Source organism: Diabrotica virgifera, chromosome 6, assembly GCF_917563875.1.
Source record: "Diabrotica virgifera virgifera chromosome 6, PGI_DIABVI_V3a".
Classification (NCBI taxonomy): Eukaryota; Metazoa; Arthropoda; class Insecta; order Coleoptera; family Chrysomelidae; genus Diabrotica; species Diabrotica virgifera.
In genome coordinates, this window is record NC_065448.1 from 147,338,099 (window position 1) to 147,352,722 (window position 14,624).

At 32.1% G+C, this 14,624-nt stretch overlaps 1 protein-coding gene across 2 annotated transcripts in view; it reads left to right on the forward strand.

Moving 5' to 3' along the window:
* The first annotated feature begins 2,586 nt into the window (after window positions 1-2,586).
* LOC126886939 (centromere/kinetochore protein zw10 homolog) overlaps window positions 2,587-14,624 on the forward strand; it is a 53,160-nt gene continuing 41,122 nt past the window's right edge. Inside the window, exon 1 of one of the 2 annotated variants that reach the window (XM_050654100.1) lies at window positions 2,587-2,699. Coding sequence is in view for 1 of the 2 variants with exons in the window: in XM_050654099.1 (XP_050510056.1) it covers window positions 2,954-3,271 (318 nt within the window). In the remaining variant the exon portion in view is untranslated. Of the gene's footprint in view, window positions 2,700-2,747; window positions 3,272-14,624 lie in introns of those variants that run through there. The other variant, XM_050654099.1, reaches the window with a different exon arrangement.

Consider the following 14,624-nt stretch of genomic DNA (forward strand, 5'->3'; position numbering starts at 1 on the left):
TATTTGATATATTTATTTTTAAAATAATCTGTGTACAGCATTGCCAGAAGAAGAAAAATATATAATGTATCTCAGACACAGAATATAGGACCTTTTTGCAACATTCTTCCAAATGATTCTGTTGATCCATGGTCTATTAATTCTCCATAAATCCATTTGGTTGATCTGAACAGTACACACCATACATATTTTCAATTTCATGCATACAAAAATTATGTACACTACTAGTTTCATCACAATATTGTTGATATTTATTTTAAAAATATTCTCTGTAGGTATATGATTCTTGTCAGATAAAAAATATTCACATAAACTATCTCTAACAGAATATAAGACCCTTTTTGCAACAATCTTCCAACTATTTCTAATTAAGCCTTGTTTTTTCTCCATTTGGTTAAGCTTAACAGGAACAGTACATGTTTTCATAATCATTTGCAGTTATTAGTTATCAACATTCTACATTTAACACTTCCAAGTTTCTAAAACCATTTCAAATTCCAAAAAATAAAAATTGTAAATTGTAAGGTTAGAGAGAAATAAGAAAGTGACATGACATTACGCCCATACATTACGCCTAACTACTACGGCACCGTCCAAGGTTCATAAATAGACAGGTTGCATGGTAACTTTCCACCAATCAGCGCCGAGAATCTAATGGCGGGAGTGACGTCACCCAGAATGCTGCATTCAAATTCATTCACTTCACTCATTGAAATGAACTCACTCATACAATGAAGTGTATATTTAAAAAAAATACGTTTGGATTTTTAATGACTATTTATTTCATATATTCTTTAAAAAATGTGGTAGATACCTGTAGAGTTACAAAAATCATAGAATATAATTGCAATTAAATATATGCAGTAGATATAGTAGAAATATATGCAGTATTAGATATAGATGTATGCAGTAGTATAAAAATATTACTACTTAATTAAAGCAGAAGGAGATTCTTTCTTGTGTATATATGGGACTAAATCTTTCAAATATCCTAGGTATATTAATAATGGGTTGAATACAATTTACTTTTTTAAATGATTTTGAGTAGGTATATAATAATTTTGAATTGGGGATAATGCATGTAGTATATTATTATAAATTCCTCCTAACATGTAAACCATGGTAAAAAAGAGATTCAACTAAAGATTTATGTATCAAAATTAGTAGTTTTTCCCTTAAGTTTAACATAAGAGCATCTGATTACGTTAGGTACTGGATTATAATATCTAAAACTATTAAAACATTCAATGATTCCATTCAATAGGTACCTGTAAAGTTTTACATTAACAGTAAATTATAAAAAAAATACAATTTCAGTGCAATAAAGGGAATTTTCCCCATTTTATATATTCATTTAGTTTATAATTGTTTATTCAAACTATCTTCAGATGGCTGCAATATTGGTTATAATTTTATATGAAACAATTACATATAATAGACCTATTATCTATAGACTTAATTAGATATATTGTTCAATAAGTCTAAGCAGATTGTAACCTACACAGATGATGTAAACTTGATGTGAAGAACCGCAAGAGACATTACAGAACTGTAATGTCTCTATACAAGAATGTCCTTTACTATACAATACAGCAGAAAGAAAATCCAGTAAGTAAGTAGGTACTTAATACAACCACATTAAAATGTATCTTAACACTTGTAAAAGAGTTTTGGGTTTAAGTTATTATACTAAAAACACTTAAGAGGAAACAGTAGCGATCAACAGGTAGCGAAAACGCGTTCCAAGATTGCGGCTGTATTTTGAATATTTTTTCGAGATATTTGGCACACGTATTCGTAATATAATAAAGAATGGCGGTACAGAGCCCAATTTGAAAAATATGTTCATATGTGGAAATTACTCTGTAATTAAATACATACAATATTAAAAAAACGAGCCTGTACCGCCATTAAGAAGAACAAAAAATACACTTTTTTCAAATAAACTTTTTTATCCAATGCCTAGATTTTGTGTCATTTTGGAACTACTAAAATGTTTTATTTCATTAGTAGTTCCAAAATGACACAAAATCTAGGCATCTGATAAAAAAGTTTATTTGAAGAAAGTGTATTTTTTTGTTCTTCTTAATGGCGGTACAGGCTCGTTTTTTTAATATTGTATTTAATTAGAGAGTAATTTCCACATATTAATATATTTTTCAAATTGGGCTCTGTACCGCCATTCTTTATTATATTACAAATACGTGTGCCAAATATCTCGAAAAAATATTCAAAATTACAGCCGCAATCTTGGAACGCGTTTTGGCTACCTGTTGATCGCCACTGTATCACCTTAATGATATCTATAGATACATTATATCTTAAGATATAAACACAAATTAAAACACTAACGATATTTAATAACAAAATATAGCCTCCAGACCACGTATCCTATTATGTTTACAAACAATTCGTAAAATTGATCGTCTGGGTGACGTCACGATGACAATATTTCATTTGTCAATGTCAAAGTTACCATACAACCTATGGTATAGGGACCTTGGGCACCGTCAACGAAAAGTTTATAAATGAACCCCCGAACGTCGAACGTCAAGGTCACCGTCGAACGGCAACGTTAACGTCAACGTCGAGTTTATAAATAGCCCTTAAATCCAACTTAACTTTTTTATTTGCGTACACGTTAGCGTGTATCTAGACACAGCGTTTTTATTCTCCGGCATTGATCGCTAGATTGACTGGTAAGTGGTCGCGCATGAGATTTTGTCTCACAATATATCCAACTTTGCCTTTTTTTACGAAATAAAATTTTCAAAATAGATTTTAAATTTAAATAAGCGGTGACATAAACGTCAAAGTCTTGAAATGCCCTACTAGTAGTTCAGTCGTTGGTTGGTTTTGAATTTTGACAGTTTTTGACACGTTTTGATTCAGATTTGTTTATTGATATAAAATAATAATAAAATTGTTTAGAATTGTTATAAAAAACATAACAATGAGTTATCTGGCAGAAGTTATATCTTCAGCCGAAGAAATCGAAGTGGACGATATTAATAAGAAGGTTCCCGATTTAAAATTGTCTATAGATAAACTTAAGGGTGAATTAGTGCAATACACAGAGAATGTATATATCAAGTACAGTGGTAGGCCCAAAGAGAATAAAAAAATGTTGACAACGGCTCAAAATCTGGAAAATGAGATAAATACGTTGCAGAAGCATGCAGAGAATGCCGTTAAGAAGCAACTGCTGAAAGCCAATAAGGAGCTTACAGAGCATGTGGAGACTTTACATACCATTGATTTTTCCTTACAGGTAGTACTTTTGTGTTTATTAGATTATTAACAATGGCCTTTAGCATTATAAATGACTGTTTCCTTAAATATTTCCCAAATGTAGTTGTCCATCCTTGCCTCCTTACATTTATTAGTTTGTACTAAGAATTATATCCCTGCTATTGACATTTAATTCTTACTTAAATGTGCATTTCTCCATATCTGTTTTTTATCTACTACTAGAGCTCAATCTTAAGCCCATTCTTCCCTCAATTATTTCACAATATGTACAGTGCCGGCAAAAAAAATCTTTACATTGTCTGTAATTACCATAGCACGTGATATTGCTACATCAAGAGGGGCTATTTATCAACTGAAACGTTCGGCTGCAACGTTTCAGTTGATGAATAGCCTCTCTTGAAGCACCAATATCACGTGCTACAGTAATTACAGAGTCTCCTTTTTCCAGTAATGGTAAAGTATGAACCTTCTCCTCTTTTGTGAGTTTTTTTCGACCCATATTTGTCCGTTAAATTTAGAATTTGACGAACTCAAACTTTACGCGGTAAATGAGACGAAGTTTAACACTGACTATGCGCACAAATCAAACTGTTTACAGTGCAAACACGCAAAATACCCTAAATAAGCCAAGCGGTCTGTAAACTACAGATAATTGCAGTCCCAGGTACGCTATCCCCCCTCCCCTATCCTCCCCCCAAGCGCAGACAGAACGCATGCAAATTGTCTTCAAATTTGGTGATTTATTTGACAATGTAAAGATTTTTTTGCCGGCACTGTAGAAACTTACCATTGTTTCTTGGTTTGAGGCAAATGTTTTTTTGTGAATTATGGATTTATTGAAGATAAAATGAGCAAAGCCGAAACTTTAAATAGTGACATTTTTATTAAAATTATTCAACTTACAATTATTGACATTAAGGGCAGCCAAAGTCCGAAAATTGAATTTTAATTTTTTTTTTTGGGTTATGATTGAAAATTATTCTCTGAAATCTTCTCTTTCCAACGATATATAACAGATTATAGTAGAAAATATCCATGGTTACAAAATTATTTGCTGTTGTTCTGAAGCTATTTCCTTGTGGCATTTTTATAATTAAGTGTTTTCTATGGGAAATAAGCCACAATTTTACTAAAAAATGAATTTATTAACGTTTCGAAACCCAAATCGGGTTTCGTTGTCAAAATACAAAATATTATTAAAATAAACAAAAATGTTGTTGCTAAGTAAAAAAAAATTCTTCTAATAATTTATTTAATCTGACTCATTTATATTGGCAATTCAGACGTATATTATACATTTTAAAGTAGAAGACTTTAAAATGATATCGCCAATATTTATGAGTTGCGTTCCTGGGACGACTTTGCTAAAAGATAGTTCATTCGATTACATGAAATCAATCCCAACTCAAGAATATCCGTCGCAAAAAAATCATAGCATGTGATCTGTCTTTAAAAAGACAACCAAATGCAATGATGACAGTAAAATTCTCGCGTTAGAGATTCCATAGTAAATCACGAGGGAAAAAGTGATATATACGATAGTATCACAAGGTTTTTCCCTCGTGATTTACTATTGAATCTCTAACGCAAGAATTTTACTGTCATCGTTACATTTGGTTATCTTTTTAAAGACGGATCACATGCTATGATTTTTTTGCGACGGATATTCTTGAGTTGGGATTGATTTCATGTAATCGAATGAACTATCTTTTAGTAAAGTCGTCCCAGGAACGCAACTCATAAATATTGGCGATATCATTTTAAAGTCTTCCACTTTAAAATGTATAATATACGTCTGAATTGCCAATATAAATGAGTCAGATTAAATAAATTATTAGAAGAATTTTTTTTTACTTAGCAACAACATTTTGTTTATTTTAATAGTATCTTGTATTTTGACAACGAAACCTGATTTGGGTTTCGAAACGTCAATAAATTCATTTTTTAGTAAAATTGTGGCTTATTTCTCATAGGAAATACTAAATTATTTGCTTTTTTAACATCTGTTCTCAACTTAGCGTGTACTGATCAACGGCATAACCAGGATGATCCTAAGGGGTGAAGGGGTTACAACTACTGGAGGGTCTCTGGGGGTATGGATTAAACTCAAAGTACATCCCAATGGGGGTTATTACCCCCAAAACCCTTCCTGTGCGCTTATTCTTGAATCGAGAGAAAATTTTACTCCCCACTACGCTAACTCACTTATCTACTCCTTCATAATTTCTCTCGATTTTAAAAAGCTGTATTCTTGAATCGAGGGAGTCGAAAGGGAGGAGAGAAACTGGGAACAGTGTTGCCGGATTGTTGTTGAAAATTTGCATCAATCACAAAAATTAAATATTGGCAAATGACATGATACCATCAACTGTCACTGTCAACCTGATCTGATCATTTGTCATTTGTTTTTGTTTACATGATTTTTCGACTTCGACAAACAAAAAAGAAACAGTTTTTAGTTTCTCTGTAGAGTATATATATTCCTAGTCCTAAATATAAATAGATCTCTCGGCTAGTTGTTTTGATTGTGGCTTTCAATTTCTTTGCATATACATGCTGTGATGAGTGATAGTAGTATTGTTTACTAGCTTTGCAGCTTTATTTTATTTTTTTGTTGGGGTTTCTTAAACTCTCAACATTACTGTGCTTTTATTGTAGCCAGCCTTTATTTTCTCTTTTTGTATGCACACAACGTTGACAAAAATTTCTCGTGTTCTCACGAACGTTACATGTTTTGTTTGTTATTCAGTGTCTCTATTGTTTTTTAATATATACAAAAACTATACCTACCTAATTTTGTAGAATAAATAAGTAACCAACAAATTAAATTCATATTTTTTTAATCTATTTTATTTAAAATCATTTTGTTATACAGCAGGATACAATAATACAAAAGATGATTTTAGTAGCACAAAAATATGATTATAACTTGGCCACATAGAATACAATGCACTATTATATATGTTTAAACAAAAGAATGAGAGATCATACACTTTTGTATGTATAAAAAAGAATAATGTGAGGACAGGAATATCTGTACACCCATTATTTATGGATAATAAAATTATACATTGATTATAACTGATTAGCATGTATGAGAAGTCTGATAATATCAATATTTGCTCGTTGTCCTCTTGTTCTCCGGTCAACATTTATACTTTGGAATTGCTTCTCAAAAAATGATTTTTTGTATAAAATTGTGTAGGGGGCCCTAGTTTTGGATGTGTCCTACCACAAAGAACTTACGAGTAATGCTCTCAATATGCGTATTTAAGACAATGTATGATTAACCCGGCATTGGTCGCTAGGCAGGTTGTTACGCGAGTGGTCGCGCGTGAGATTTTCTCTCACATATCCAACTTTTGCCTTTCTTTACAAAATTTTACAAAAAAGATGAGGTTTCATCAACGATAAAGCCATTTGCTTTAAAAAGGCACGACGTTTTTTTGTTTTATTATTATTATCTTTATATAAAATGTGACTATGGATGCCGCCAATATTTAACATTGAAAAATATATGGTATGTGACCATCTACAACTAACCCGTGAAACATAATATAGGATTTTCATATCATCGACCACATCCACGGCGCCTTTTATTACATCATAAAAGGAAATTATTTTAGGTTTTAATGGGAAAAATAAAATTAATTTTTGTACACAGTTGGTGACGCCGGTGGTCGCTTGATGAGAGAATCTCTCACATGAAGCGCACTGACTCAACAATATGGTGATACTAAGTCGACTGAGTCACTATGTGAGCGGACGAGTCTATTAGATTGTCGAGGGAGGATAGTTAGGAGACTAGAAGGAACTACAGCGCGTATAACTTCCCAGAAAAAAAGTTGTGAGCAATTTTCTGAAACCGTGAGAGAAAATCTCATATAGCGACCACTGGCGGGTTAAAGAGCCCATATAAATTTATTTTTATTTTTCCCAGTGCAATTATTATCTAAGTAAAATATGACGTTTTTGAGCCCAACACCAAATGGTACAAATGAGCTTTACTGATTAAATAAAATAAAATATGACATTTTACTGTAACATGATCTCTCAAATATCTTAGCAAACAACCACCTATTTTGTTAACCTTTCTACAAACTACCCGTCGTGCCATAAAAAACAATCAAGTATATTCAAATGGGAAATAAGCCACAATTTTACCTAAAAATGATTTTATTAACGTTTCGACGCCCAAGTCGGGTGTCGTTGTCAAAATACAAAATAATACTAAATAAACAAAAATGGTTACCCATATTAAAGGAGGAAGTCAATAGAAAGAAAATACCACAATTAGTAAATCAGTAACATATCGATTAGTACATATTTAGTATTTTAGTATTATTTAAAATTTAAAATATCAAGTCAGAATTTGGTATTATTTTTGAGAATAAACTAAATGTAAACCCAAATACTTACGATGTCAGGGTAGTATCACGAGGTTTTTCCTGGTTTTCCCTCGTGATTTACTATGGAATCTCTAACGCGAGAATTTCAGTGCCACCGTTGCAGTTGGTTGTCTTTTTAAAAACAGATCACATGCTATGATTTTTTATGGCGGATATTCTTGAGTTGGGATTGATTTCATGTAATCGAATGAACTATCTTTTAGTAAAGTCGTCCCAGGAACGCAACTCATCAATATTGGCAATATCATTTTAAAGTCGTCTACTTTAAAATGTATAATACGTGTCTGAATTGCCGATATAAATCAGTCAGATTAAATAAATTATTAGAAGAATTTTTTACTAAGCAACACCATTTTTGTTTATTTAGTATTATTTTGTATTTTGACAACGACACCCGACTTGGGCGTCGAAACGTTAATAAAATCATTTTTAGGTAAAATTGTGGCTTATTTCCCATTTGAATATACTTGATTATAAAAATGCCACAAGAAAATAGCTTCAGAACAACAATAAAAAACAATTTTTTTTTTTTTTTCGTGGAATTTATGGCTTTGGTGAGGACCAATTAGCCAGACTATGTTAGATTGTATAAATAGTTTGTGTAAATTGTTTCATAGTATCAAACTTGAGCATGATGTATTCATTTGTTTTGTTAGTAATATGTAGCATTAGTAAAGTGTAAGGTGTTTTTTTTCCTTCCGCGCTAGAGCATCAACCCGGTTCAACGCCGCGGAGGTTTTAGCCCTCTTGGTGTGCATGTTTTTATTTTTTTTTGTTTTCTTTTTTTTTGTTTTCTTTTTTTTTTGTTTTTTTTTGTTTTTTTTTGTTTTTTTTTTGTTTTTTTTGGTTTTTTTTAATTGGTTCATTTTTTTTACTTGGTTTATTTTTTTTATTATTTTTTTTATTTTTTTTTTGTATTCACCTTTTTTTTTCCTTTAATGCTTTACATTTAGTTTGTTTTGCAGAATTGCTTACAAAATTGGTTAGTAATTTTACAATTTTAGTTTACAGTTTATGATGTGTTGATGAAGTACATAAAGTATATTATTATTTCCTGAAAAAATAATACAATTTAGGTCTATTGGAAGGTTTATCTTGTAGTGAATTAAGTTTTTATATAGATTATTAATGTTTACAATATTTATTGAACATTCAAGTAAAACATGTACCAATGTACCCATTTTACCACAACTACACAGTGGATCGTCTGTAATTTTTATTTTGTGCTTATAATAAGGTGTTAGTGCATGGTTTGCACGTATTCGATTTATTGTGGCGACAAAGTTTCTGTTTGGTATTTTGTGAAACCATGGTTTTCTGGGGATCCTTGGCTGGTGTTTACAAAAGTTTGTTCCAGTTGTTGATGCACTGTATAGGTTTTGCCACATCTCATTTATTTTGTTTCTTTGATTTAAGAATAAATCGGACGGGGGTAGTTTAAGATTTAGTTCTTCTCCTGATGTTGGAGCTGTTTTTGCTAAGGCATCCACCATTTCATTACCTGTTATGCCTGCGTGTCCCTTTACCCATAGATATATGACGACTTTATTCTTGATGTGTATCTCATTATGTAAATACAGGATTTTTGCTTCAATATGATTAACTGATCTATTTATTTTAACATTTTTAAGTTTATCTACTGCACTTTTGCTGTCCGTACATATTATAAATTTGTCGTGGTTAGAGCCGAGTACGTATTTCATAGCTTGCACTATTGCTGTTAGTTCTGCAGTGTATATGGAAGCTTCCTTTGGTAAAATAAATTTTTTGTCAGTATTTTCCTCAAAATGGTAAAAGGCACAACTGGTATATTCTTTTGACTTTGATCCATCAGTGAATATAGAATCATAGTTTGGCCAGTATTTGTTTTTTGTTTCGTTGAACTTTGTTTGATTGATACTTGCTACTTCTTCACTTTCAAAATAGTAGGTTCTAATTTCACGTGAAAAAATTTGTTCAGGTGAGTAAATTAAAACTGGAGGGAGTTGGTTGGAATAGAGTATATCTGTAATGTCAGCTATTTCTGAGAAAGATTCTACTATGAGGGGGGTTTTCTTGAAGTGCCAGTATCTATGGGTCAAAACTTGAACTGTTAGTGACTGTACACTATTAAGGTAAGAAGTTTTTTTTGAAATGGTTTTTATCATGAATTTTCTGCTCAATAGTTGTCTTCTTAGTTTAAGAGGAGGTTCCACAGCTTCAGCTTGTATAATGTTTATGGGCGTTGACTTAAGATATCCCAGGCAAACTCTTAAGCATTTATTTTGTTGTATCTCGATTTTATTTAGATGTGTATCTGCTGCTGTTCCATAGAGTTGACTTCCATAATCCATTATTGATCGTACCATTGTTTTGTAGAATAGTAAAGCCGTATTTGGGTCTGCTCCCCACTTTGCTCTACAAAACGCTCTTAGGATATTTATAGAATTACTTGTTTTTTTGATAATTTGGTGGATACAGTCCTTCCATAATAGTTTTCTATCTAGATGCAGACCAAGATATTTTACAGAGTTACTAATACAGAGTTTATATTTTCCTATTGTTAATTGTCTTTGATAGTTGTTTCTGTTTCTAGAGAAAATACATATATTGGTTTTGGACTCGGATATGGAAAGTCCCATGTTGTCTAGGTATTTTTGGATTTTTATAAATTCAGTGTTGATATTTTCTATACATTTGTCCTCTGATTTGCTACTGGTGTAAATAACAACATCATCAGCGTATTGAATGATTTTAGACTTTTGTGATATAACATTTTCTATATCCATTGTGTACAGGCTGTAGAGGATTGGGCTCAGGATACTACCTTGTGGCAATCCAGATCTACATATTCTTGATTCCGAAATTTCTTGATTTATCTTTAAGGAAACTGATCGATTAGAGTAAGCTGATTTTATGAAGTTGGCAAAGGAGGTTGGTAGACCAATATTGATGAGCTTCTCTTCTAGTATATTTATTTGAACATTATCATATGCTGAAGTTATATCCAAAAATGTGGCCAAAGTGCTGTATTTGTGTGTGAATCCTAGATAGATGTCATTTACTAGTATCGTTAGGGGTTCCAAGGAAGATCTTCCCTTTCTAAAAGCATATTGTGAGTCAGGTAATATTTTTTCATTTTCTAGCCAATATTCAAGCCTGTTCTTTATCATTCTTTCCATGGTTTTAAATATACACGATGATAAAGCTATGGGTCTATATGAATCTGCATTTCCATTCTGTTTTCCAGGTTTTTTGATAGGTACTATGATGTATTCTTTCCACATCGGTGGAAAAGGAATCCTATTTATCCAAATCGAATTGAACAATTCCAACAGGGCTTTCTTATGGTCTAAGGGCATTTTATGCAACATATTATATGAAATGTTATCCGCCCCGGGAGATTTATTATTTGTTGATTTAATGCAATGATCGAGTTCCCATAATTGAAATAACGATTGTAGGAAAGAAGTGTTCCTATTTACAGTAGCTATTTGTTGAGTAATGTTGTTTTCGACCCATGGAGGTGAGATTTTTGTGTGGAATTCGCTTATCCAGTCTTCTTTGGGGTCCATTAGGGGTTTATTCGCTTGTTTTCGGTTTTTATATCGGTTTACTTTGTTCCACACTTCTTTAATTGGTGTATTTTGATTTAGATTTTGGCAGTAATTTATCCAACTTTTTTTCTTAGTTTCTTTAAAAGTTTTTTTAGCTACTGCATCAAGTCTTTTATATTCTGTTAGATTATTAAGATTTGGAGCCTGTGTGTAGGTTAAGAAAGCTTGTTTTCTTGCTTTAGCAGCTATGTTACAGGTTTCGTTCCACCAGTCCTTTGAGCAATGATTTCTATTTTGTGCGTTTGATTTTCGTAACGGAATTGCTTTGTCGGCAGCTTTGTTAATATTGTCGATAATGCCCATTAGTGATGATTTTGGTTCTGTTGCTTCAAGGGTAGCGGTGTATACATCCCAATTAGCAGCCTTGAGTCTCCATATATTATGTTTTGTCTGTTTAATTTGCGCAGGTGGGATATTCCTTCCAAATTGTATGTGTATTGGTAAGTGATTAGAGCCATAAGGTTCTTCTAAAGTACACCACGTAATTAGTTGTGTCAGATCCTGTGTACAGAGGGTCAAGTCTACAGCTGACTTCTTATTGTTTGCTAATGTAGGTGATCCGTCGTTTATAATTACTAGGTTGCATTGTTCGATAGCTTCCAAAAGAATCTTGCCATAGATATCGTCATATCCATCGTTCCATGCCAAACTATGTGCGTTAAAGTCGCCCCCAATTATGAATGGTTTTGGAATTTGTTCCAAAAAGTTAATCCACTGTTGTAATGATATTCTAGTTCTCGGTTTAAGGTATACTGAAACAAAGTAAATTTTTTTATGTATATATGGAAAATTTACCGAGATACAAGTATGCTCAAAGTTGATTGTAGTTGGAATTGAGACTTCTTGGTATATTAAGTCTGATTTTAATAAAATGGCAGAGCCGCCGTACCCGTCGTCCCGGTCACAGCGAATATTGTTGAAGCCTTTAAAATTATAGTAATTTTCTGCTTTAAACCATGTTTCCGATAGAAGTGCAACGGAGTAGTTGCCCCTATCTAGTAGATATTCTAAGTTATTTTTATTAGAAACTGCCGAACGGCAGTTCCATTGAAGGATATTTATTGCATGGTTGAGGTCTGAGAATGTGATGACGTGTTTCCATTTATAGTTAATCTGACTAAGTTTTCGAGTTCTTCCTTATTTATGTTTATACTTTTTGTTACTAAAACTTTTGTGACAATTTCTATAACTAATTCTAATATTGAATTTGTCATGCTCAAGTCTGAAGGAGATGCAACTGGATTATTATTAATATTTCCCTTATAGTTAATGCTGTCTAATATTCCTCCCGTAGGTAATTGAGATCTAGGGGAAGATATAATTTCATTATGCAAAATTAATGTTGGATCTGGACTATTTGGTCTCTGTCTTTTGAATGTTCGAGAATTTGTACTATTTGAATTATTATTGTAGAATATATTATTAGTTGACATTTTGTTAATTGGATTTGATGGGAATTGGGTGGGTGTATAATTATTGGGATTTAATGGAGGGAAAGTTTTGAGGCAGGAGAGGTTTGTAGTTTGTTCCGTATTTATGGATGTTACTTTTGCATAGGAGTTTCTGGGGAACTGTTTGTTTGCGTCTTGATAACTAATATTATTGGAAGACATAGCGTCTTTAATAAGTTTTTGACGCTGAAATTCTTGACACGCGCTTAAATTTGTAGTAAAATGATCCCCCGAACAGTTAAAACATTTTGGAGTGAGATCGGTCTTTTTACAATCTTTTGAGTTGTGAGATTCTTGACATTTATCGCACCTAGCCTTGCTCTTACACTGCCCACCTGTATGTCCAAATCGAAGACAATTAAAGCATAATAGCACCTTTTGTTTGTATGGTTCGACTTCCTTTAGTACCTTGTTGATTGTTATATATTTTGGTAGCACTTGTGACTTAAAACTAACTACGCATGTTTTTGTTGGAATGTATTGAGTACCGTTTTCATCTACTTGTCTTCGATTTAATCTTGTGACTTGAAGGACTTCAAATTTACATTGTAAATCGTACATTTTTATTCTGTTTTTAACATACTCTACTGAAAATTCTGTGGAAATATCTTTTATTACGCCCTGTCTAACTAAAAGAAACTTAGGAATGTATATGTCTAGATTATTTTTTATAAATATTGCTTCATTTTTTTTAGATATGATATAGTTAGCCGATTTATAATCTTTAAATTTTATACGTATTTTATTTCTTCCTACTGCGTCAATGCTTACAATTTTTTCATCAATTTCTTTAAAATTTGTGATAATAATGTCACCTATCCTCAACGCGTTTAATCTGCCTTTAAAATCGGGTGAATTATTTTCTAAATACGCGTAAAAAGGTCCTAGGTCGTTTTGTCGGTAAAGAAATTCCTCCCTTTTTGTTCCTACTTCTTTGTTAATGTTATTTGTTATTGAAGTGTGTACATTAGCAAAGTCATTATCGATAATGGGTTTATTATTAACAAGTTTTGTGGTACTTATCTGTGTAACTGGAACAAGATTTTGGAATCCTATAGCTCCTCCTTTGAAGATGTTGCATGTTCTGTATCCATTTGGGTTTCTAAAACATTTTTATCGGGGGCGTCGCCCCCGCTAACTGCACTCATAACTTTTTAATGTTTTTATTCCGATTTCGCTTTTTTATTTGGTGTAATTAATTTACTTTTAAAGTTCACAAAATATTTATTTAAATATCTAATTTATAGACACCGGTTTTAAAAAACAAGCTTCTTTCCTACGCACGTCTGACTACCACGACGAATGGAAGCTAAGTGATAAAAAAAAAACAATATCCTTGTTTATTATGTATATCGTAAGTTGTGTAATTGTAACAGGGCAAGCTCTCTTTTATAAAAAAGTCACTTCTGTCTCCGTTTGGAACAACTTGAACTGCTAGCAAGTCAAAACAACATACTACAGTTTTGAGGAAGAAGACAGCTTTAAATCGTTTTATTTTTCTAATTAACTTAGGTTCTGTCCATTAATGTGAGGATTAAAGCTTTCCTGTTTTTTCAGTTTCTCTTTATTGGATAGATCTTTAAAATATTCACAGAAAAAACATGCATTTTTTTGTTGAAAAAATTTTTAATATTGTATTCAGTATTGAAAATATTTCCATATAAATGCTCTTTAATAGACTGACAATTATTTTCTGTGCACTGCTTTAGATACAACCGATACATTTCAGATAAGTTCAAGCCCCCTGTAAATACCTATACTCTCTGTGTGCAAGCTCAGCAGTAGATTCCATTACAGGAAAAGAATATAAATATATTGCCCGATTTCACCAACGATACCTAAACAGTTGCCTTATTAAGTAATTCTTATCGATAGGAACTTCCAAGTCAGTACTTAAGAACAATAGCGTTTCACAA